Source organism: Apodemus sylvaticus, chromosome 19 (genome assembly GCF_947179515.1).
Source record: "Apodemus sylvaticus chromosome 19, mApoSyl1.1, whole genome shotgun sequence".
Taxonomy (NCBI): Eukaryota; Metazoa; Chordata; class Mammalia; order Rodentia; family Muridae; genus Apodemus; species Apodemus sylvaticus.
The window spans coordinates 1,867,797-1,891,549 of NC_067490.1; the positions used below are offsets into that span (position 1 = coordinate 1,867,797).

Genomic DNA, 23,753 nt, shown 5'->3' on the forward strand with positions numbered 1-23,753 from the left:
CTGAGACATCTCTCCAGCCCCAGAAAACAAAGTTTCATTGAAAATGCATCTTGCCGGGCGGTGGTGGCGCATGCCTGTAATCCCAGCACTCTGGGAGGCAGAGGCAGGTGGATTTCTGAGTTCGAGGTCAGCCTGGTCTACAGAGTGAATTCCAGGACAGCCAGGGCTACACAGAGAAACCCTGTCTCGAAAAAAAACCAAATCCAAAACAAACAGAAAGAAAGAAAGAAAGAAAGAAAGAAAGAAAGAAAGAAAGAAAGAAAGAAAGAAAGAAAGAAAGAAAGAAAGAAAGGAAGGAAGGAAGAAAGAAAGAAAGAAAATGCATCTTAAGGGGCTGGGGAGCGTCGGATATGATGATGCACTCTTTAATCCCGGCACTGGGGAGACGGAGGCAGGTGGACCTCCGTGTATTGGGGTTCTGCCAGGTCAGAACAGCCAGAACAACATCAAAAGATCCTATATCAACACACACAGAGACACAGACACACAGATACACACACACCAAGAAGAAGCTGGGAAGAGCTTTGCTGGGTAGCTTCCAGAACACCCTAGCCATGCTCGGTGTGTTTCATTAGAGCTGACTGCACCCAGGATGGAGTCCCTTAAAACAAACTGCCCAGAGGCAGAGGTAGGTAGATCTGTGTGTGAGTCAGGCTTGCTCTATAGATTAAGTTCCAGATAGCCAGGGCTACACAGAGAAATCCCGTCACAGAGAAACCCTGTCTCTAAAACAAAACAAACTGCTCACACACCCTACGGGTTTACATGTACCACCTTGGTTAGATCAGCCACAGCCGTTAGAGAGTGGTAAGCTTTCTCTTCACAGGGACTCCAGAAGAACAGGACTATGGGTCTGCCTACCCTTGTCATGTGAAATTACATACTCAGCCCTCCTCTCTGCGCATGAGCAAGACAGGAAACACAGATAACTCCTAGATCTCTGCAAGCTAAAAGCTGAGAGGAACGCAGCTGAATATTTAAAGACCTAAGCGAAGGCAAAGAAGCAACCTAGATTCAGAAGAAAAACACGGCTTTTATTTTTTCATTGAAGCACCATCCTGGTCGAATGTCAATTCCCAGATAAGGACACCAGGTGGCAGCAGAGAGCACAGAGCTCAGGCTCTCCCTAGAAGTCCAGGTCTAGACCAGCAAGAACAGGCTGTGTGAGGTAGGAGTGTGCTTTCTGCTGATCGTGGGAAGCAGAGGGACAATGTGGGGGCTGAACACGGACCTCAAGGTGGAGGGAGGGGGGCCACAGAACATAGATACTTCCAACATAGAACACAATCCAACCAGAGACTTAGGAAGGAAACTAAGGAGTTAGGGAAAATTGAGATTCTAAGTGGGCAGCAGAAGAAAGAAGTGGGTTTGGGTGTGCTCTGTGGAGGCTCAAGTTCCCTGGGGTCCCCTATCTATACTCTTCTTGGGGTGGATCAAGGTCTGGCTCCTCCTGAGATTCGCTGTCCATCTCAGGGGCTGGAGGCCAGGGATTTTCTGGGGGCTGGGTTCCTGCGGGCCAGGGGTCATCAGGCAGAGGAGGTTTAGGGGGATCAGTGCTCGGGGGCTTTGGGGGCCAGGCACCAGTGTCAGGAAGATCTCTCCAGGGACGGTTGGAGCCTGGAGGTGGAGGTTCATCAAACACAGGAGGCGCCCCTGGCCAGGGATCACCAGGGATTGGGGGTCCCAGAGGCAATGGTGGGGAGTCCTCCTCTTCTTGGGTGTCTGTGGACCTGGGAGAGGGGTCCCCATTGCCTGAAATGCCTGTAGAGGAGGAAGAAGAAAGGTAAGAGATAGTCACAGAACACTTCCCACCCAGCTTCACACCCGAAAGGCTGAGCCTCACTTAGACTAGCACAGCCTGAGCCCCAAAACAGACAGACCTCAGAGTGACCCCCAAAGTGCTCTCCATACATTTCCCAAACACTGAAGCCGGCTTCACACTGTGTGAAAGCCCTGGGATTATTGGGACCACCCACGCGATCATGCCTCCAAATGGCTCTGTTCAACCTTGGCTGGGATATACCCCACTGGAGCCGCCCCCAGGGTGGTCTGCACCGGAAGAGGTCTTGGCCCCGCCTGTCGCTCAGGCCCCATCTCTGTAATAATCAGCCCTCATCCACACAGACCCCAGTCCCAGTGACTCCACACACCCGGTGACTCCACAAAACTCTATCACATCCCTCCACCTGACCCCACAACATATTCAGAATCAAGGTGCCCCTGCCTGCATCACCTGAGCTTCCCCACTAAGGACACACTCTGAGGAGAATCCCTTCCACTCAGCGTTCCACTTACTCCTTCCCTCCTGGGGGTCCCCTCCCTAAGGGTGAGTCCTTTTTACCATCTCCATCACCCCAGCTATGCTCCTGGCCTCTTCTGACCTCTTAGACTCACCTCCTGCACACAGGCAAAGGATCAGCAGGCCTAGCAGCTTCCAGTTGAGCATCATGGCTGTCTACTGGCCCCCAAGGCGGGGTGCTCGAGTCTAGGTGCTTGGGAACTCAAGAGGCTTTATAGCAGCAGAGCAGGTAGAGGAGGTGGCCAGTCTGTGGGGAGGGACCAGATCAGTGCCCTGAGGAATCCCTATCAGAGCCTAACTGGTCAAACCAGTTTACAAAGAACCTGTCCATAAGCATCCCTCTGTAAGCATCCCTCTCCTCGGTCCCCCAGGGGGGCATCCCCCCTCCCTCCCTCTCCACCCTGGCAGCCCCATCTCCCTATCAGTGACCCAGACCCCAGAAGGCTCCACCCTTGTTTTCACACCTCCTCCATCCACACCCTGCAGGAATCATAACCCACCTGTTATGTTTATAATCACGGGGAAGGCCACCTTTCATCCGTGATAGTTATTGGAAGCCACAAAATGGGGGCAAACCCCGCGTGGGGAAGCTTGGTAATTACAGGCAGAGGCAGGACGCCTGGGCCAGCTAGCACCCTCCAGACTGGCATCTCAGCCTCGTAGCTCCCTCCCCCCACTCCCCCCTGGAGCATGCAGGGTGCTCTCTGGCGTGTCTCCTTCAGTCACGGGAACTTCCCAGGCAGTGACATCTAAGGAATTCCATGGGGAGCCACCTTGGTGACTTGGTGACAGGAAGCCAGGATATCCTGGTTCCTGACCCCATGCAGAGGTGATTGCATCAACACCAAAGGCTCAGGAAGAGCTTCCCCTTTGTAACCCTAGAAACCTTCCTTCCTCAAGGTTGGCCCTGAGCACCAGGGTCCCTTCCGCACTCATTGGTGACCCACCTGGTCTGTTTGGGATTCTGCCTGTGGCTGCTCTGGGAAACTCCCATCTCCACTTGCAAGCCCTGTCCCAAGAGCATCCATCTTGATCCTTGGCCATCTCCCTCAGGCTCCCAAGGTTTTAACCCATTGTTACCCATTGTTAGAAAATGTGAAGCCGGGCGGTGGTGGCGCAGGCCTGTAATCCCAGCACTCTGGGAGGCAGAGGCAGAGGCAGGTGGATTTCTGAGTTCAAGACCAGCCTGGTCTACAGAGTGAGTTCCAGGACAGCCAGGGCTACACAGAGAAACCCTAACTCAAATAAATAAATAAATAAATAAATCTTGCCCCAGGCGTTGTTCATCAACACCCAAAGAAAGTGAGGACAAAAAAAACTTGGTCTGGGTAGCAGTGACACATGCCTTTAACCCAGCACTGGGGTGTGTGTGTGTGTGCGTGTGCGCGTGTGTGTGTGCATGTGTGTGTTGGGTGTGTGTGTATGTGTGTGTGTATGTATGTATGTGTGTGTGTTGGGGAGGGGCGGGACACAGCACAGTTACAGGCAGATCTCTGAGTTTGAGGGCAGCCTGATCCAAGGAGTGAATTCTAGAATAGCCAGGGCTGCAGAGATCCTGTCCTAAAAAAAAAAAAATAGAGAGACACACACACACACAGAGACAGAAAGAACTTGGGAAGCAGAGGCAGGTGGGTCTCTGAGTTCAAGGCAGGCACTGGCTTCAGGGGAAATCCTGGTCTCTAGACATCTCCAGGCAACGACTCCACTATAGCCATCTTTATTCATTGCAGAGTTTGAACTTGGTGGAAGCTAGGGTCCCAAGGTCTGCTGGGGAGCAGGGCTAGGCTGGCTCCACCCCCTGTCCTCCCATTCAACCCTCCTGGGGATCCAGATCCAGGCTGACGTCACTTCTTTTCCTGGCAGCTCCGGCTCAGCAGCGGACCTGAAGGAGGGTTCTTGGTGTTCTGGTTATCTTCCAGATAAATAGCTTCGTCTCTGGAAATGGCCTCGCTCAGGCCTTGCAGGTTATCAAGCAGGACAGTCAGGGAGCCTGACACAGGAGACATAGGGTGGACACCGGGGTGAGAGCAGGCTGCACGCGGCCCAGGACATGGGCTGCACAGGCTGGGAGGCCCGGAGGGAGCATCCCGGGCACACGGCAGCACTGATTAAAGGCCAAGGCCTGGAATGCTGCGTGTCCTTCAGGGCGTTCTACCTTTCATAGACTCCTTGCGCGGTGAAGCTGCTGGAGACTCAGGCGATGGGGACTCCACAGACTGGGGGCTGTACTTATTCACTCCGGAGGGAAGCACTGCTAACAGGCGCTGCTGCTTGTAACGGAAGAGGAGACCCTCCTGCTTCAAGGTGGCCTGGGAAGGAGAGGGTCAGCCGCCGGCCCAGCACCCCCCCTTCACTCACCCACCAGCTGCCATCACTAGCTCCCTGCAGTCCCCTACCAGCATGAGGTTCTTGTCCCTCTCCAGCTCCTGCACGCGCCGGGCCAGCCGCTGCCCCTCTTCCTTCCGGGCCTCGTCCTGCAGGCGCCTCAGCTCCTGATTGCGCTCCTTTTCCCGAGTGGCTTTGTGCTGGATCTGGCGCAAGGAAACCACTAAGGAGATGGGAGGGGGTTAGCCCAGAGCCCCAAAATGAGACAAGTTCTCAACTCTGTCTCTCGGGGTCTCTTCCACACCACGGGTGGGCTGATGTCACGGGATCCTGAGCTCTATGAGCCCTAAGTACTATCCCCATCCCTGATGCCGGTCCCTTAGGCGAGACCTGGACGGGAGCTGAGTCACATCTCCTGTAGCTAGTGCTCATGTGATCTGTGTTGCTGTAGTTTTGGGACGTTTCCCTATGTAGGCCAGGCTAGCCCTAAACTATCCTGCCTCTTACTTGCAAGTGCTGGGGTGACAGGCAAGTACCACCATGTGTGGCTAGCGCTCATGTTCTTACGATACTGGTATGATTAGAGAATTTTCTATCTGTGGGGCGTGCAGCTAAACTGTCGTGTCTGCTGCAACTTACACGATTCAAATGTCTACGCATCTAACCTTGGCAAGCGAGCAGGGTGTTGACTGTGTCTCTACTTAGGGAAGACTCGAACCTTCATCCTGCTCCTCTAACTCATCCAAGTGTTAAAAGTTTCTGGGGAGGGCAGTTGCCAAAAGTGAGGACACAACAGTGGTGTCCGTTGAGGGGCAGTGACGCAGGCTGGGGCCAGAGCTGTCCTGATCTGGTGCTGGCTGCAGTGTGTTCACCCTTTAAGAATTCATTTATGGGCCGGGCAGTGGTGGCACACGCCTTTAATCCCAGCACTTGGGAGGCAGAGGCAGGCGCATATCAGAGTTCGAGGCCAGCCTGGTCTACAGAGTGAGTTCCTGGACAGCCAGGGCTACACAGAGAAACCCTGTCTCAAAAAATAAACTAAAAAAAAAAAAAAAGAATTCATTTATGTCAGTCCTACCCTAAGTCGCTGCATATACGTATCAAAAAATGCTTCAAAAAAGCTTGGGATGGGGTTACTTCGCTACATACACCACACACGTGTGTCAACAAGATGCTTCAGAAAAGGGTGGGGAGGGGCTACCAGCCCTGGGTCTCAGTGCTGCCTTCCTCCCCGCACATCTCACCAGCCTTGGCCTGCTCCCTCCGGGCCTCGTTCAGCCTCCTCTTTGTATCTGAGAGCTGTTCCCGAAGCCGAGTCTCCACCTCAGCCACCTTCTCTTGCAGAGCTGCGGTTGAGGGTACGAGGCAGTGTCAGGGGAGCTGCCCATCCTGCAGGGTGGCACACACTGCCACGCCCCCACACCTTGCCCGTAGATCTCCTGCTGCTGCGTCAGCTCCTGACGGAGGCTGGCAGCTTCCTCTGTGCTCTCCTGCTGGCCCTGACGCGCAGCCTCCAGCTGCTGCCCAACGCTAGCCAGGGATTCCTGGGCACGCTGCAGCTCCTGCTCCAGCTGCTGGGCCACCTCGGTCAGCTGCCGGCGCTCGGCCTCCCCTAAAAGGAAACTGTGGTCACACAAGACCTCTGCTCGCACCCGAGCCTCAGAGGATCGGGAGTCTCCTCCAGCCGCACGCGCGCACGCATACCTTGCTCCCGCGCCCGGCCCACCTCCTGCTGGATCAGGTGGGCACTCAGCTGCAGCTCTGCATCCAGGCGGTTCCGTTCTTCCCGCAGCTGCTCCAGCTCAAGGCTCAGGTCTGTGTCCAGTGTGGGTGCAGCTTCGGATGGGGGAGAGCTGAGATAGCAATGATGGAGTCAGAGAAAATTCCCCCAGCAGCTACCTGACTGGTGCCTCCACCCCTCCTCGGTCCCTCTGGGTCCTAGCAGCCAATAGGTTGCCCCCAACATCCACACACACCCCTCCACCTCAATGTGCCTGAACTTCACCTCTCGAGGCGCAACTGAGCAAGAGCCAGCTTTCGAGCCATCAAACCTGAGGAGAGGGGACATGGAGATGAGCACATCAACGGACTGAGTGATAGTTACCAAGGCAACCGAGGATAAAAGTGGAGTTAGATCCAGGGCTAAAAGTTAGGGGGCCAGGCTGGAAACCCCACAGTTGCTCTACATACCCTTAATGGTGTGGACCTTACGGACAGCATAGCTGAGTCGGTTGCTGAGGCTGGGAATCTGGGCTACAGCCTGATCCACCCTGGTCATGGTGCTCTGGAGTTTGGCCTGAGTGCTGAAGAAGATATAGGCCTCTCACCGTCTTCCCTCCCCTCATCCCTGCAGGGTCTCATGCAGAAGACACATCTGTCTCAAAGGCCCTGCAGGGTCTGGGGCAGAGGACACATCTGTCTCAAAGGCCCCGCAGGGTCTGGTGCAGAGGACACATCTGTCCTGTATTGTTACATGAGCAGGGAGGTGGGCTGTTAAGTAGCAAGCAAAGGAGAAACGGAAGCCAGCAGGAGAGGCAGGACCTTGGTAGAACCTGCAGGTCAGTCACGGTCCTGAGCAAACCTAAAGAGAATCTAAGTGCCTAAGCTCGGTAACTGTCAGGTAAAAACATCCAGCTGAAAGCAAACTCTGCCACGAAACCTACAGTGTCTCATTTGGTCCCTAAGAGTCTTTTTGTGTGGGTGAGAGAGGATTAGGGTTAAGAGGGGGGTGGCTAGAAATTCATCCTTAATGCTTGGCCTGCAACGTCTATAATAACCTTTGAAGTTCATGGGCTCAACTCTGACCTGGATCTGCATTCTGTAGCCCAGGAAAGGCTCAGCAACAATTCTACAGAGGCCAACATCAGGTACCAGAGACTAGCTAAATGGCCTGTACCTGTAGACCACCACTCAGGTTCCAGGCACTCGGGATCTGCCACTGTCTGCCTCAGGTTCAGAGTGTTCAAAGCCTGGAAGGACTTTCTGGTGACTTTTATTAAGAACCATGTCTGTGACTTAGCAGAAAGTAAAACCCCATACACAACACCCCAACATCCTCCTGGAGGCAAGCACCCCATACACAACACCCCAACATCCTCCTGGAGGCAAGCACCCCATACACAACACTCCAATGTCCTCCTGGAGGCAGGCACACCATACATAACACCCCAATGTCCTCCTGGAGACAGGCACCTCATACACAACACCCCAACATCCTCCTGGAGGCAGGCACCTCATATAGGACACCCCAGCATGCTCCTGGAGACAGGCACCCCATACACAACACCCCAGCATGCTCCTAGAGACAGGCACCCCATACACGACACCCCAGCGTGCTTCTGGAGACAGGCACCCCATACACGACACCCCAGCGTGCTTCTGGAGGCAGGCACGTGCAGTGCTTTGAATCTGATTCTTCCAAGCTAGTCTGACTCTGTGCAAGTTTAAAAGTTTCATCTTTTTTTTGTGTGTGTGTGCCAGGGATTACCCCCAGAGATTCCTGAATGCTAGGCAAATGCTCTACTACTGAGCTATAGACCAGTCCAGCTGTACAACCAGGTGTCTCCCCCAACCGGACAGGGTGCATGTGCAAAGAGGGAGGAAGAGAGGGAGGAAGGACTACATATGGCTCCAGTTCCCATCGCTGAGCTCTGAAGCCATAGCTCCGCCTAGCTGCCCTGCTTAGCTTCAGAGCACACTAGACTGAAGGGCAGGAAGCAGTGTCTGTCCCCTGCTCTAGCCCAGCCACAGCTAGGTTCACAGCGGGTGATGCTGGTGTGATATAAAGGTGTCCACCACATCCCCACTCTACACACACACACACACACACACACACACACACCCTCCTGCCCCCAGGCTCCACCACCTGCTGCTCTGTGACAGATACCTGTTCATAGCACTGACCACGAACTTCAGCTGCTCCTCAGCAGAGGCTGTCTGCTGTTCCTGCCTCCGCCTGGCCTCCAGAGCCTGATTCAGCTCCATCTGCAGGGTCTGGTAAGGATGCAGCTCTGTGTGTGCTTTTTCTTGTAGGCCTCCCTCCCTGGCACTGGCCCACATATCCAGGCCAGGGTCTTCTACTCCCCTGGCCCCCCACCCCCGCTTAAGGAGCCTCAGCCTCCGCCCTTAAGGACCCTCAGACCTTGGTGCTCATCCGCTCCACCTCCACCTGTGCAGTTTTGTCTTGCAGGGCGCGCTGCAAGATGGCCTGCTCCTGGCTTTGGGCGGTCACTTGTTCCTGGAGCTCGGCTACCTACAGGAGCAGAAGGAGCTGAGCAAGGAAATCTAGAACCAAAGCTCTGGGAACACGGTGGGAGGGTGAGGGAGACAGGGCAGGAGTCCCGAGTGGGGGTGGGGCTGCAGAGATGGCTCCTAGGTTAAGAATGCTGGTTGTTGACTCCCTTTGCCCACGCAATGGCTCTGGCTCGTAACCATTTGTAACTGCAGTTCTGGGGGAGCAAACACCTCACTTTCACGGGCACATGATACACTACATACATGCAGGCAAAACATGCATACACACAAAACAAATAAACACACCTTTTATTTCTTTCTAAGACAGAGTTTCACTATGTAGCTCTGGCTGTCCTGGAACTCACTTTGTAGACCAGACTGGTCTGAAACTCAGAGATCCTCCTGCCTCTGCCTCCCAGGTACTGGGATTAAAGGAGTGTGCCACCACATACAGCTAAATAAATAAGTACTAAAAAAAAAAATCAAAAAGGGCTGGAGAGATGGCTCAGCAGTTAAGAGCACTGACTGCTCTTCCGAAGGTCCTGAGTTCAAATCCCAGCAACCACGTGGTGGCTCACAACCATCCATATTGAGATCTGATTCCCTCTTCTTGAGTCTCTGAAGACATCTACAGTGTACTTACATATAATAAATAAATAAATCTTAAAAAAAAAAAAAAAGACTTGCTGTGTTAAAATCACTAATGCCTTAAAATTAAAAAAAAAAAAAAAGAGCCAGGCGGTGGTGGCGCACGCCTGTAATCCCAGCACTCTGGGAGGCAGAGGCAGGTAGATTTCTGAGTTCGAGGCCAGCCTGGTCTACAGAGTGAGTTCCAGGACAGCCAGGGCTACACAGAGAAACCCTGTCTCAAAAAAACCAAATCCAAAAAAAGAAAGAAAGAAAGCAAAGCAAGCTTTTTTGTGTGGTGGGGCATACCTTAAATTCCAGCATGAAGGAGGGAGAGGCAGGCAGATCACTTATAGGCCAGTCCAGCCTACAAAGTGAGTTCCAGGACAGCCACTGTACCGGAGACTGTCCTGAATCTTCTCTCTGACTTAGGCTGCACAGGCCCACACTTTGGGAAACCATCCTGACCCCTTGCTCTGACAGTGCCACGCCCTGAGAGATGCTGTGGCCTGCTCAGAGGCCGTCCCTGACCATCCTACCCATCCACCTCAGTCTGTCACCACCACTTCTCCTTAGCACGTATGACGATGTGACACCTACCCATCTTTCTACTTATCTGTGCGTCCTTCTAGAACTCCAGCTCTGTGAGAACAGGGACTCCTCGGCTCAGGGTTCTGTGCCTAGCATGTGGCAGTCACCCAAAGACTGTTATCACTGTGCGAAACACTGCATGCAGGTCAACAATGACAGAGACACAGCCCCTGACCTGGTCCCTCAGCTGCGTTGTGGAGTCCCTGTGCTGCAGTTCCTGGGCTTTGAGCTGCACCATGAGGGCAAACACCTTCTCCCGCCAGCTGCGCAGCAGCGAGCGGCACTTCTTAGGAAACTCAGGCTCCAAGGGATCTAAAGGCTTAATCTGTACGGGGGAAGAAGGGGGATGGATCTGCTAAGGATGCGGGAATGGTGACCTGTGTCCTTCCTGTCCTGCCATCTACAGTGAGGAGTTCAGGGGCCTTGGCAGCATACCACCTACTACTCCCAGAGAGGGAAGGCCTGCAGCGGGGCAGGGTCTGGAGGATGGGGGAGGGCCTACCTTCCTGGTCAGCTCCTCTTCCTGCAGGGCGAGCATGTGTGTGAGGCTCTGTACTCGTACCTGCAGTAACTCCACAGTGGCCTGAAGGTCAGCCCGCTCCTCCTTCAAGTGCTGGGAAAAGAACTCCATCAGTCAGGCTCCCCATGCTACCCTCAGGCCGTGGGCAGTCAGGACAGCATGGCTTCCCTTCCAAGGGGCTGTGCTCTCTCCTCCCAGGCCATCCCCTGGTCCCCTGGTGTCTTTTCTCCCACCTGCAGGGTGTCTAGAAGCTCCTTTCTTTCCAGCTCCCATGTCTGGCTAGGAACCTCAGGAGGGACTTGTTCCCCCACATACTTCCGCAGACTCTCGACCAAGGTCACCTGAGCTTGCAGCTCTTCTTGGCTCTTACTAAGATTGAAACGGGAATGGGACAGTCCTCAGAGGAGCCACCTGGAGAGAATACCCGCGCACACCATGCCACCTGCTGGGCCCCTCGCTCGCGCCCACTGACCTCAGCTGATTCCTAAGCAGGTCCGCCTCCTTCTCAGCCATAGCCAGCTGCTTGGCTTCCCCTGCCCGTTTCATTTCCAGGCTATTCAGAGACTTCTCCAAGCCCTCAGCCTTGTTGGTCAGACTGTCAAGAGCCTTCTGGTGAGCCTGTGTCAGGGAGGACAGCTGTGGAGGGGGAGTATGTTCAGAAAAGGCCAGCCTGAGGGGCTGGAGAGAGGCTCAGCAGGTCAGACCCAAGTTCAGTTCCCAGCACCCATGACAGGCAGTTCAGAGGAGCCAATATCCTCCCTCTTCTGGCCTCTCAGAGGGTGGTATACACGTGGTATACACTCACTGACACAACACACACTCACAAAAATAAATCTTTAGGGGGTGGGGGCAGCTCACCCCACCTCGGGGCCTGGTCTCTCAGAGAGCCATCTATCTGATCGCACTGCTGTAAGCAAGTAGAGGAAATCTTGGCCTCTGTTTCTCCACAGTTAGTTTCAAACAATCATCAGCTCCTGCCGGTTTACTTCCCAGTCTCTCTGTGTTCATTGCTAACAGCTAGAGAAAAAGACCCCCACCTCATGCCCGAGTCTTTCGGACTGTGGAGACGGCTCAGTTGCTAAGGATTTGCCTCACAAGTGTGAAGACCTAAGTTAGGAGCCCCAAAACCTTTGTGAAAAAGGTTCACACACACCTGTAATCACCCCTGTTCTGTGGGATGGGAAGAGACATGGACAGATCCCTGAAGCTCCCAGTCTGGCCTGCATGATAAGTTACAGGCCAATAAGAGACCCTGCCTCGGCCAGGCGGTGGTGGCGCACGCCTGTAATCCCAGCACTCTGGGAGGCAGAGGCAGGTGGATTTCTGAGTTTGAGGCCAGCCTGGTCTACAGAGTGAGTTCCAGGACAGCCAGGACTATACAGAGAAACCCTGTCTCGACAAAAACCAAAATCCAAAAAACCAAAAAAAAAAAAAAAAAAAAGAGAGACCCTGCCTCGAGTAAAAGGAGCTTGAGACCCACACACGAGTTTGTCCTCTGACCTCCAAACATGTGCCAAGCACATTCACACCCACAGACCCACACCTAAATGTACACACACCCCTCAGTTGAATATCTTCAACCCCACATGCGGGCTCCTCTTTGGTCAACCTGATATGACCTGGAGTTATTTGAGAAGGGAAACGCAGTTGAGAAAAATGCATCCATTAGACCCTCCAGTAGGCAATGGATATTCTCCATTAGGCCTATGGGCTATTCTCTTGATGGGTGACTAATTTGGGAGGACCCGCCCACAGTGATGTGACACCACCCCTAGATAGGTGGTACTGAGTTACCTAGGAGAGCAGGCTGACCAAGCTATGAGGAGCAAGGCAGTGAGCAGGGCCCCTCCGGGGCCTCAGCTTCCCTCAGAGGACTGTGAGCACAGTGAGGTAAGCCCTTCCCTTCCTCCCCAAAGTTGCTTTCTGTCAGTGCTTTATCAGAGCAATAGAAACCCTAAGACATTCCAGTACTTGGGAGGCCGAGTCGGGAGTGCTGCTCAAGTTCAAGGCCAGCCAGGGCTACAGATCAAGACCCTACCTCAACACCCCCCACCCACACAAAACAGACGCGCCACTCCCAGAAAGCCACTGCAGGAAGAGCACACTTGCCCAAGCTCTGTCCTGCGGCTCTCCCTGCTCCCTTGAGCAGGCGCTGCCCCGCCCTCAGGAAGACCTCTCGTCCATCTGTCCATCCGCACTTCTAGCAGCTCTGTGAGGACTAGCAGCAGGTCGGACCCTACTTCAGTGTGATCATGACGATGCTCTGGGGAGGGAGGGTCTTTCTCACTAGATCCCAAACAGGGCCAGGGGCAGCAGAGCAGATGAAGCTATGGAGCCAATGGGTAAGAGGCGTGCCCTGCTTCCTCCAGCAGGGCGTGCCCTGCCAGCCCTGTCTCCATTACCGGTATCAAGTTGTGAAATGGAGCACAGGTCTTTTTAGCCATAAAATACGAACATGACTGTGTTATTTCCCTGTTTCTTTTCTGAAGCTCGGCGTGGTGGCGCACGCCTTTGATCCCAGCACTTGGGAGGCAGAAGCCAAGACCAGCCAGAGCTACACAGCGAGACCCTGACTCAACAACAACCAAAATTAAAAAGCAACAAACAAACAAACAAAAACCCCTTCTTTTCTTGTGACACGGAGGCGGAACCTGTAGCCTTGTGCAGAGTAGGCGAAGACTCTCTGAGCTACAGCCTCAGCTACTTAGAACCTGTCAATGGCTGTTTGTCTTTTTTTAAAAAGAATTATTTATTTACTATTATTTATTTTATGTATACGAGTACATTGTAGCTGTTCTTACAAATGCCAGAAAAGGGCATCGGATTCCATTACAGATGGTTGTGAGCCACCATGTAGTTGCTGGGAACTGAACTCAGGACCTCTGGAAGAGCAGTCAGTGCTCTTAACCATTGAGCCATCTCTCCAGCCCCCCTATTTGTCATCTTTTGACATACCAGCAGTCCATCTCGCTCACAATGTCTGTCTAGAGCTGACTTCTGAACATGGTACCAATAATACAGGTTATTGAACGTCAGAGCAGGTGCTTGCTTAGTCAAGTGACAAATTCAGAGAACCTTCCTATGGGTAACTCACAGACTCACAGGCAGCAAGGCTGTCCCCGCTCCAATCTTATAAAGAAGATACTCATCTTCATAGCCTCCCTTCCTGAGCTCTCCATCACCCCGCGGTGGCCCTCTCTGTCCCTAGACTACGCTTCAGCACTTTCCCAGTTGCAACTGGCTAGCTATAGTTGCATTATAGTCCCATGCTAGGATGTCAGCTCCATCCACAAGAGCAGAGACTCAGGCAACTTCAATCCCCAGCCAGCGCCCATCTCAAGGACAGCAGAGAGAAGCACTGCAGTGCTGACTGAGAAATCTGCCTTTCCCAGTCTTCCCTAGGACCCATACCACTGCCCCACCCCGACCCCATCCCTCCCTCCCTTTACCACGCTCCCAGAAGAACATGGCACTGGGTTTTTCCAGGGTTGCGAGCTCACCTGACTCCCAAGTAACAGGTGCAATCTGGGGGAAACCAAAATACCCAAATCCCGCCCCCCACGGGTCTGTTGCTCCTGAGGTGCCTTGCAATTTCCTGGACAGTGCGCCCTGAAATGCTTCTAAGCCCCTCCCACCGCCGTGTTCACCTGCTCTTGGTGCAGACTCTGAAGCTCCTCCAGCTCCTTCTGCTTCGCCTCTTCCAGGTTCTTCCGAACCATTTCCGCTCCGGCCAAGGCTGTGCGCAGGCCCTCAGCCTCAGTCTGCCCAGCCTTCTCGGCCACTGCAAGAGCATCCAGCTCCATGGCCTGAGTTTCTAACCTCATCTTCTGCTGCAGGGAGGTCTCCCGTAGGGACCGGACTTCCTCCTCCAGCCGCCGCAGCTCGTGGAGCTGCCGCGAGATCAGCTCAGCCTGCTGGCTCAGGGCACCCGAGACCCCCAGCTCCAGAGACCTTCAAAGACAGGTGGGCACGGGTGAGCTGTTGGGAGGGTGGAAGACGCAGGGGCTGATCCTGAGGCAGGAGGATCGATGCATCTACACCGCCATCATCCATCAAGTCCCTACTAAGCACGTGAGGCCCGTCCACTTTCTGCCCTCAGACGACCTAAGGGCTAGTGAGATCAGCGAGGAACACCATCTCTCCAGAGATCCACGCATGAGCAGATAGATGGGCGGGTTAAACATCAAACATGAGCATCGGAGGGCTTCAGGTGTTGAGTGCGAGGATGTCTGGATTATAGGTGAGGGCAACAGCATGGACAGGGCAGCACCTGGTGGGAACTAACCTTCTGCTACCAAGATGGTGACAAGGCCAAGTGATTTTTTTTTTTTAAAGACACTTTTTTTGTTTCATCTTGCTTTGAGACAGAATCTCTCACATGTAGCCCAGGCTGACCCAGTACATAGCAGAGGCTGGCCCTGAAGTTGGGATCCTCCCACCTCCACTCTTCCATCTGTGCGCCAGGGCGTGCGTGTGTGTGTGTGTGTGTGTGTGTGTGTGTGCACACACACACACACACACAAGAAGTATATAATTGCAACCAAAACAAAAAACCCAAAAAACCGCAAAACTGAAGACAAAGTCACTCGTGTTTCCTGATGGACCTCTCAGTTGTCAGGGGCCCTCCCTAACCTCTTGTACTACATCAGAACGCCGGCGTCTGTCTTCTCTAAAACTCTTTCCCAGTTGTAACTGGAATTACAGGCCTGCACTGCTACACCCTGTTCTTTCGGTCTGGGCTTTCAGTGAGTGGTACATTGCATGGGGAGTCTGAGGGCAGTCCGTTTACAAAAGACTCAGTGTCGTGCACATCTGAACTAGTTATGAGGAGACTCCTGAGGCGGACTGATTCTCCGTCCCTGGGAATGGCAAGATTTCCTCTAACTGGAGGCTAGTAATGACTTGCCACGGTTCCTTACAATCCGCCTAACATCCCCCTCTGACAGGGTGACGCTCCAGTACACTGGGGGAAAGACACAGCCTTAGCAAAAGTAAGAATTCTCATTCACACAGAGGCATGCATCCACAGGGGCTGGAGAAACAGCTGGAGGCTAAGACTGCTTGCTGATCTTGCAAAGAACCTGAGTTTGGTTCCTACCCCCACATTCAAAGGCTGATAGCGTGCCTGTAACTCCAACTACAGACCAGGGTGGGGCCTTGAACTCAGAGATCTGCCTTCCTTTCACCCTCTTGTGCTGGGATTAAAGGCAGACCATATTGGGCTCAAAAATAAAAATCTTGGGGCTGAAGGGATGGAGCAGAGGTTAAGAGTTGTTTCAGGCCAGGCGGTGGTGGCGCACACCCGTAATCCCAGCACTCTGGGAGGCAGAGGCAGGTGGATTTCTGAGTTTGAGGCCAGCCTGGTCTACAGAGTGAGTTCTAGGACAGCCAGGGCTACACAGAGAAACCCTGTCTCGAAAAAACCAAATCCAAAAAGCCAAAAAAAAAAAAACCAAAAAAAAAAAAAAAACCAAAAACCAAACAAACAAACAAAAGAGTTGTTTCAGAGGTCTTGGCTTCAATTCCCAGGAACCACACTGTGGCTCAAGGCCATGTATAATGAGATCTGGTGCCCTCTTATGATACACCGGCATACATGTAGGCAGAACACTGTATATTAAATAAGTAATCCGTTTTTAAAAAATTAAAAAAATAAAGTCTTAAAACACGCATTCACAGAGCAGAGCCTGCTCCAGCTGCATATTCCTATAAAGGCCTGTAATAACTACTCCAAAAGAAGGAGCCAGTATGCCTTTGAAGAACTGGGTCAGTATGTCTACACTGCATGCCACCTTGCTTCAAAGCAGCTTCTGCACAACATCATAGGTGCCAACAATGAATGGCCTGTAGAAAAACCACACAAGTTACAGAAAACCAGGGGGGCGGAAATGAAGGCATGTGTAGTGTGAAGGACCACAAGTCAGTCTGAGGAAGAGGTGATTGACAGACCCCCTACCTGTCTCTCCGTCCTAGCCCCTGCCCATCTCCACAGAAATCCTGTCCCCACATGGTCACTGTCGACCTCTGAGCATCTAGCCGTCTCTCTAAGACATCTTGGCTGGCCAGAGATTGGACCAAGGGGACGTCTGAAGTCCACGTCGGAGCCATTCTTGGCAGAGTGGGAAGGGGCCGAGCTTGGAAGTGGGAGGGAGGAACCAGCCCAGAAAAACCTGAGGGGTCACAAGAGTAAAGATCATCAGTTTCTGGGAGAAGGGGGGGGGGAGAGGAAGAGAGAGAGGGAGAGGCTCCTGGTCTCCCTGACTAGCCTCACTGACCTGATGGTGGTAACATCTCCCTGTTACACGAATCCTCTAGATCTTGTCTCCAGTCACCTATGTTCCCCTGGACAATAGGAGACACAAGGATACTCCAATTCAGTTTTCAGGCCACCTTCCAAAGAGAAAACCCTACAACAATAAAGTCATAATCCTTAAGTTACTGACAGGTCTATCGGGCCGTAAGCTTCTTTTTTCCAACTTCCCTAAGAAGGTAGACCATAACCAAAACACTGGCTTGTCCCAACCATGCTCCTGATAGGATGAACCAGGCAACAACCCTAAGGTAAGTTTACGGAGATGAGGCTTCCTTCTACTTACAGGATTCTGGGTGGTGCCTTTACCTTCCTCCTTAAGTGTCTACGGTCCCTGAAGCTCAGGACTCTCTGTACACAGTATAGGGAGCCCACTCTCCACGGTCCTCGCCATGGAATGGTAGGGCTGCTGGGAAGCCCTTCTAGGCACCATCGAGCCATGATTTCTGGGTCATTTCCTATTAAAGGGTTAGCCCAAGGCCTGACCCCAGAAGAATGAGGCCACATGTAGGGTTAAGAGGCTTTCCTAGGATCCCTGGGGGATCCGCGCAGCCTGGAGCCCGTTGCTGGGAAGTGAGCTCCCTGCCAACTCATCTGTGCCTCTCTGCAACCGGCCTCAGTTGCTCTCTAGCCCCTCGGCTTCCATTCCCGGTGCACCTCTCTTCAGAGTCCTACAGAATCTTCTTTCCCCCACTTCCATCAGAATTCAAATATTCTTTTCACTCAACCCCCGAGATTCCTACCCGCTTCTCTTCCTAGTCCTAGTCTGCGTCTTTTTCGTTGTTATCTTGGTTGCTCCCTGTCCTGTCTCCCCCTCTCCTCTCCCCGCACACCCCTGACTCATCCCCGTCAGGACCCTGAACTCTAAGTCTGTCTTGACCTCCTCATCTGTCCTCTGACCCGGCTCCTGCACCCCTCTTGCCCTGTGGACCCCCTCCGCCCCCCCTGTACCCCCTCTCAGACTCTTTCCGCCCCCAACTGACTCTCCCCGAACGCCCCTTACCCAGCGCGAGATCCGCCCTCTAGCCACGCCCCTTTCACCTAGGTCCGGGTCTAGACGCCACACCCAGATCACGCATGCGCGAGGCCGGTGGGTTGGCGGGCTGCTCTACAGCACCATTTTTCCTCCTGCCGGAAGTAGGAAGAAAGGGGCACGCAGGGACACTGACGCCCAAGACTTTTCCGCGCCCTGACGGCCCCTCCCCTCCCCGGGAACCCGGGAAAACGTGCCGGCCAATCAGAAGCGACGGAGGGCGGGAGATGGGCAACTCCTCCCCACGCACTGGTCAGTAGAGCGGAGGAGTGGAATCCAGATGGCCAATCAGAAGCAGTCTGTGGGGCGGGCTCGCGGGCGCGAAGTCGGACCCGGGAATTCCGAAGGAGGAGTCTGCGCGGCGCGCGCGCCCAAGCCGCGCCCTCGGGGCGGCTTCCTTGGCTGTCAAACCTCAGCGGGAGCGCGGGGCGCAGGGTGCGTAGTCCCTTCCTCAGTTTACCCCGCGAGCGAAAAAGGAAAGGGTGAGATCCACTTTGTTACAGAATTGGAGACCCGACTGCATCGCCCTTTGTGGGTGACAGCGGATTCACTTTTCTTAGGGGAACTGACCCGAAGAGCGGGGGAGGCTGGAAAGGGTGCTCTACTTGGATTAGGAAATTTGACCTTAAACTCCCTGGCTCCGGGTTACACTTAGGGCGAAGGCTCGTGTCGCACGCACGTTTGTGTAGCAGGGCCCCTTCACCCCCTCTGCATGTTACCAGCTGCGACTTAAACTAGCTTTGCCTTGCACAGATTGTCAAAGGCTCCCGGATGTTGAGCGGCCTGAGGATTCGGCTTTACTGAGGTGCCGCAAGACGTCTTCCTGGTTTTGCATCTCATCTGGACTTTCCTGGAGTTGCTTTTTAGACCTCATCTTGACAGCCTCTGCCGCGGTGCATATCCAGGCCTCTGGCGCTCTGAATCTGCACTTAAGTTGGCATTACACACAATACTTAGCTGTTGACATCGGAGAGAACTGAAGCCCACGGTGCTTTATCCAGGACTAGGAGAGGACATGGACTGCTGAAGTGGGCGAAGTGGTGCACAGGGGGCACCCCCCATGCTGCCCTGTTTCCAGCTGCTGCGTATCGGGGGCGGCAGGGGCGGTGACCTCTACACCTTCCACCCCCCATCCAAGTCTGGCTGCACCTATCGGTTGGGCTGCAGGGCCGACCTGTGTGATGTGGCCCTGCGGCCCCAGCAGGAGCCCGGCCTCATCTCTGGGGTCCATGCAGAGCTGCATGCTGAACTCCAAGGGGACGATTGGAGGGTCAGCCTGGAGGACCACAGCAGCCAAGGTAAGCAGTGAGCAGACAGCCCCAGGTAGGAGGCATGAGGAAGGGGAGCCTCTGAGACCCTGCTACCTACCTCCCAGAGTCCTGGTAGTCTCTGGTGAGCAGTCATGGTCCTGTCTTGTCTGTGCATGCTTCTGCCAGCTCTTCACAGGACTAAACCTGCTTGTCTGGTTTAGCTTACACGGGACCTAAGAGGGATTTGCTAGCTGTCATCAGATTTGACTGTTTCCATGTTTGCTGAAGCACCTTGTTCCCATTCAGGCACTAATGAGCCTTCTAGCCATTGCGTCCCAACCCAAGGCGGCCCACCAAGGCCCTTCCATATTCCATCTTCAGTTCTTCGCTTCCTAGGTCAAACACAAGGTTTGGAGAAGCCTGACCTGAGGTGTTGGGGGCATTAGTCCCCAATAAGCAACAGTGAGTTCTTGTCCTTTATAGGCTAGGCACTATTCTGTGTGCCTTGTAGATGGATACCGTTTGCAGCCAAGGAGAACGAGACACAAAGAGGCAAGTATGGTGGTGTACTCTTGTGATCTCAGCACTTCAGAGCTGAGGCAGGAGGACCCTGAGTTCTGGGACTCTGTCTTAGGAAGAAAAAGAAATAAGCTGTTTATGAGTAAGATGTGTTTAAGCAAGAGCTAAGCACAGAAAATACGCCTCCCATTGTCGCTGAGAAAAATAAGCTTGTTCCTAGCCAACAAAGCTTGCATGTAGGGTTTTGAGTTTAATGTTCCCCTGAAAATTGAATGGTGAGATCTTGGTACTTCTGACTAGAAGTCTGTTCCTGTTCTTGTTATTTGTCTTGTGTCTGTCTCACCATCAACAGGGACTTTGGTCAATAATGTCCGGCTCCCAAGAGGCCACAGACTGGAGTTGAGTGATGGTGACCTTCTGACCTTTGGCCCCCAAGGGCAAGCAGGAACCAGCTCCTCGGAGTTCTACTTCATGTTCCAACAAGTCCGGGTCAAACCTCAGGACTTTGCAGCCATAACTGTTCCTCGGTCTAAGGGAGACGCCGGGGGTGGTTTTCAGCCTATGCTGCCCCCACAAGGGGCACCTCAGAGACCGCTCAGCACCCTCTCCTCTGCCCCCAAGGCCACACTGATTCTCAATTCCATTGGCAGCCTCAGTAAGCTCCAGCCCCAGCCTCTCACCTTCTCCCGTGGTGGGAGCAGGCCACAGGGCCTAGCTGTTCCCACTCAGCCAGGGGAAGTGGGAGCTCCGCCCGCTCCGCCCACAAGAAACCGGAGGAAATCAGCTCATAGAGTGTTGGCAGAACTAGATGATGAGAGCGAGGTTTCCCCAGGGCCCTTATCAGTCCTAATGGAGCCCAGGAAGAAGCTCCGTATGGAAAAGGCCACTCTGATATCCAGTGGGTAAGTGGGGTCTCCAGTGCTAACAGCACCTCGAATCCTAGACCTTTAACAGGCTGTGAGGTCTTAGAAGACAGGGAAGAGGGGTTCACAGATACAGCATATGCCCATGTTAGCTGTCACCCATGAATGCATGATAAGCTGCTATGTGTGGGGGGGGGGGGAACATTAAGATGTGTCTCACTAGAAGGAGCATTGCCTAGCATGCACCTGACTTGCCCAGGGTTGGAGTTCCAGGAGTATACATAAAAAACTGTACTGACACCTGTCTCAAAACTAGAGAGCATGTCACTTCAAGGCTGCTTTTGTTTTGCCTGCATGATTGTGTGCCACTTGCATGCAATACTGGTAGAAGCCAGGAGAGGGCACTGGGTTCTCTGGAACTGGATGGTTGATAGTAGCCACTATGTAGATATTGGGGTTCAAACCCAGATCTTCCCTGGAAGAGATACCTAATTCTTTCTCTTTTTATGCAAGATTTCACTGTGTAGTCCAGGCTAGCCTCAAATTCCTCATGCAGGTAGTAGTCAGGATAGAGCATTCAGATTGGAAGCTGTGATAGATTGAAGGTGTCAATAGCACACATGCAAAGCCAAGTATCTTGTGTGCTATGCATATGCTCTACTTAACACCCCTAACCTCCAAGTTCCTATATCTCAGTCCTTTAGCCTCCTGTTCTGGCTAGGTGTATCAGTTACCAAGGCAAGGACTAGGCAAGTCATTCAGGGGGTTTACCAGGAACGCTCAGGTAGGGGAGCCCTGTCCAGCCTCTTACTGCTAGAAGAGAATAGCCTGGGTTTGCAGTAGGACAGATGGCTCTTTCAACTCAGGGCTAGACAATGTAAGAATGTATTTTATGAGCTGGCTCAGCAGTTAAGGGCACTCACTGGCCAGACCCCAGAGGTCCTGAGCTCAATTCCCAGCAACCACTGGTGGCTCATGACCATCTATCTCTTAAAGGATCTGATGCCCTCTTCTGGCCTGCAGGTGTGCATGCAGGCAGAGCACTCAAAGGTAGTAAAATGCTTTATAAGGGCTGTGTGTGTGTGTGTGTGTGTGTGTGTGTGTCTGTGTGCTTGCACAAAACACTCATTCAAAAGTAACCATGAACTTTGAGAAATGTCTTTCTCCGAAGGGAATGACCACAGGGAACGGCCCACTGCTATAGACTGACTTGACTCAAGAGTGGAGAACGAGGCTTACGGCTGAAGTGACAGAAAAGATGGTTTCCTGCCAAAGATGTTGCAGCCTCCAAGTTACCAGTGAGCTGCAATTCCAGTAACAATAAAGCCTTGTTTCCATGGATGCCAGGATAACGGCAGCTAGATCGTCAGTCACAGAAACCATCCCTAGAAGGTGTAAGAGGGAACGCTAAATGTTTTTATTTTGCTGAAGCCAGCATACTAGGCAAGTGCTCTGCCACCGAGCCACACCCTAACCTACTAACCACCTTCTTGAATGACATCAGCTAAAGCACCCTGAAGGACCCAGGGCACGGCCCCAAGGCTTCCTCATGCCCGGCTAGCTAGTACTACCACCAGCTGAGTCTGTGACTAGCTTTTCAGAGCTTTGCCTTTATTCCAAATAAAGAATAAACTGCTTCACCTACACGAGGGCATTCACTGAGTCTAAGTCTGCTTTTCAATGGATGGGAAGACTATAGATTTGCTAAGGTCAAGAGATTGAATTCTCCACAGCACAGGGACTTGTGGAAACCAAGTGGACTTTGGTGTCAAGAAAGCATGGGGTTGCCGGGCGTGGTGGCTCACATCTGTAATCCCAGTACTTGGGAGGTAGAGGCAGGATTTCTGAGTTCAAGGCCAGCCTGGTCTATAGAGTGAGTCCCAGGCAGCTAGGGCTACACAGAGAAACCTTGTTTCGAAAAAACAAAACAAAAAGCATGGGGTTGGGCATGAGAGGACCCCATGAGTAAAGGCACTACTTGTTCCCAAGCCTAATGCTTTGACCCACAAGGACCTACATCATAGGAAGATGTTTCTCACATTGTGACATATTTACTGTGTCCAGGCCAGCTTGGTCTACATGAGATGCTATCTCAGAAAAGGGGGGGGGGGAAGGGGGAGGAAGGGGGGAATAGAGTTCTGGTGGGGTTGACATGCAGCAAAAAGTGCTTCAAGACTTCACTTTGAGGGCTGGAGTGATGGCTCAGCAGTTAAGAACACCGACTACTCTGCCAGAAGTCCTAAGTTCAATTCCCAGCAATCACATGGTGGCTCACAACCATTTGTAATGGGATCTGATGCCCTCTTACGCTATGTCTGAAGACAGCTACAGTGTACTCACATATCAAATAAATCAGTTAAGAGCAATGACTAGCCTGTCTGTGGTGGTACATGACCTTAATCCCAGCACTAGGAAGGCAGGGATAGGCTGGATCTGAATTCAAGGCTGACTTGGCCTACAGACTTCAAGGATAGCCAGGTTTACACAGAGAAATGTCTCCGAACAAACAAAAACAGTGGCTATTCTTACAGAGGACCCAGGCTTGGTTCCCAGAACCTATATGGCTGCTCCCAACCTCCTATAAATCCAGTTCCAGGAGATCTAATGCCTTTGAACTATCCTGGCATTAGACATGTGTGCAGACACCCCCCCCCCCAAAAAAAGGTAGCCTTCAGCTAGAATAAGCATAACAATTTAACCTGGAGTGGTGCTGTAGGCCTTTAATCTCAGCACTGGGGAGGCAGAGGCAGGCTGGATCTGAGGCCAGCCTGATCAGCCAGGTCTACACAGACCTCATCTTGAAGGGGAGGCAGGGGTTCTAAAGACTTGGTTTTCAGCTCAGCGCTGGTTAAGGGTGCCGACTGTTCTTCCAGAGGTCCTAAGTTCAATTCCCAGCAACCACATGGTGGCTCACAACCATCTGTAATAGGATCCAATGCCCTCTTCTGGTGTGTCTAAGACAGCTACAGTTTACCCATATACAATACATAAACAAACAAACAAACGACTTGGTTTTCTTAGTATAAGCACACTAGAACTTGCAGAGTGACAAGAGGAAAGAAGGCAGCAGCCACACAATGGCTATGAGGTGACGACCATCAGTTAACAGAGACTTAAAGCTTCTCTGACGGCAAGTATGTATGTAATGCCTTCCTCTATAGGCTGGGTTCCAACCCCAGCTAT

General features: G+C 52.9%; 3 protein-coding genes across 16 annotated transcripts; 1 reads left to right on the top strand and 2 right to left on the bottom strand.

The window, feature by feature from the left end:
* Positions 1 to 1,013: 1,013 nt before the first annotated feature.
* On the bottom strand, positions 1,014 to 3,912 carry Psors1c2 (psoriasis susceptibility 1 candidate 2). Its single transcript, XM_052163040.1, has 2 exons — positions 2,395 to 3,912; positions 1,014 to 1,761 (listed from the first exon to the last, which is right to left on the bottom strand). Exons 1-2 carry the CDS (start codon positions 2,447 to 2,449, stop codon positions 1,409 to 1,411), a joined length of 408 nt encoding a protein of 135 aa, XP_052019000.1. The 5' UTR covers positions 2,450 to 3,912; the 3' UTR covers positions 1,014 to 1,408.
* Positions 3,913 to 4,000: 88 nt separating this feature from the next.
* Positions 4,001 to 18,061, bottom strand: Cchcr1 (coiled-coil alpha-helical rod protein 1). Of its 12 annotated transcripts, XM_052163030.1 has the most exons (19): positions 17,909 to 17,923; positions 17,215 to 17,386; positions 16,871 to 16,937; positions 16,552 to 16,765; positions 14,243 to 14,546; positions 11,068 to 11,231; positions 10,829 to 10,964; positions 10,578 to 10,688; positions 10,251 to 10,400; positions 8,766 to 8,876; positions 8,511 to 8,617; positions 6,815 to 6,927; positions 6,630 to 6,675; positions 6,329 to 6,477; positions 6,048 to 6,236; positions 5,869 to 5,970; positions 4,696 to 4,847; positions 4,455 to 4,608; positions 4,001 to 4,289 (listed from the first exon to the last, which is right to left on the bottom strand). In XM_052163030.1, the coding sequence occupies exons 2-19, from the start codon at positions 17,344 to 17,346 to the stop codon at positions 4,144 to 4,146; spliced, it is 2,547 nt and encodes an 848-aa protein (XP_052018990.1). In that variant the 5' UTR covers positions 17,347 to 17,386; positions 17,909 to 17,923; the 3' UTR covers positions 4,001 to 4,143. The 12 variants fall into 12 exon arrangements, 9 of the variants coding, with proteins under 9 accessions (XP_052018990.1, XP_052018996.1, XP_052018994.1 ...); XM_052163036.1 differs by lacking the exons at positions 17,215 to 17,386; positions 17,909 to 17,923 and adding an exon at positions 17,947 to 18,061; XM_052163034.1 differs by lacking the exon at positions 17,215 to 17,386 and having other exon boundaries at positions 17,909 to 18,061.
* Positions 18,062 to 18,269: 208 nt separating this feature from the next.
* On the top strand, positions 18,270 to 22,216 carry Tcf19 (transcription factor 19). Of its 3 annotated transcripts, none has more exons than XM_052163037.1 (4): positions 18,272 to 18,420; positions 18,692 to 19,236; positions 20,060 to 20,609; positions 21,742 to 22,216. In XM_052163037.1, exons 2-4 carry the CDS (start codon positions 18,999 to 19,001, stop codon positions 21,746 to 21,748), a joined length of 795 nt encoding a protein of 264 aa, XP_052018997.1. In that variant the 5' UTR covers positions 18,272 to 18,420; positions 18,692 to 18,998; the 3' UTR covers positions 21,749 to 22,216. The 3 variants fall into 3 exon arrangements, with proteins under 3 accessions (XP_052018999.1, XP_052018997.1, XP_052018998.1); XM_052163038.1 differs by having other exon boundaries at positions 18,272 to 18,373; XM_052163039.1 differs by lacking the exon at positions 21,742 to 22,216 and having other exon boundaries at positions 18,270 to 18,420; positions 20,060 to 20,613.
* Positions 22,217 to 23,753: the final 1,537 nt, after the last annotated feature.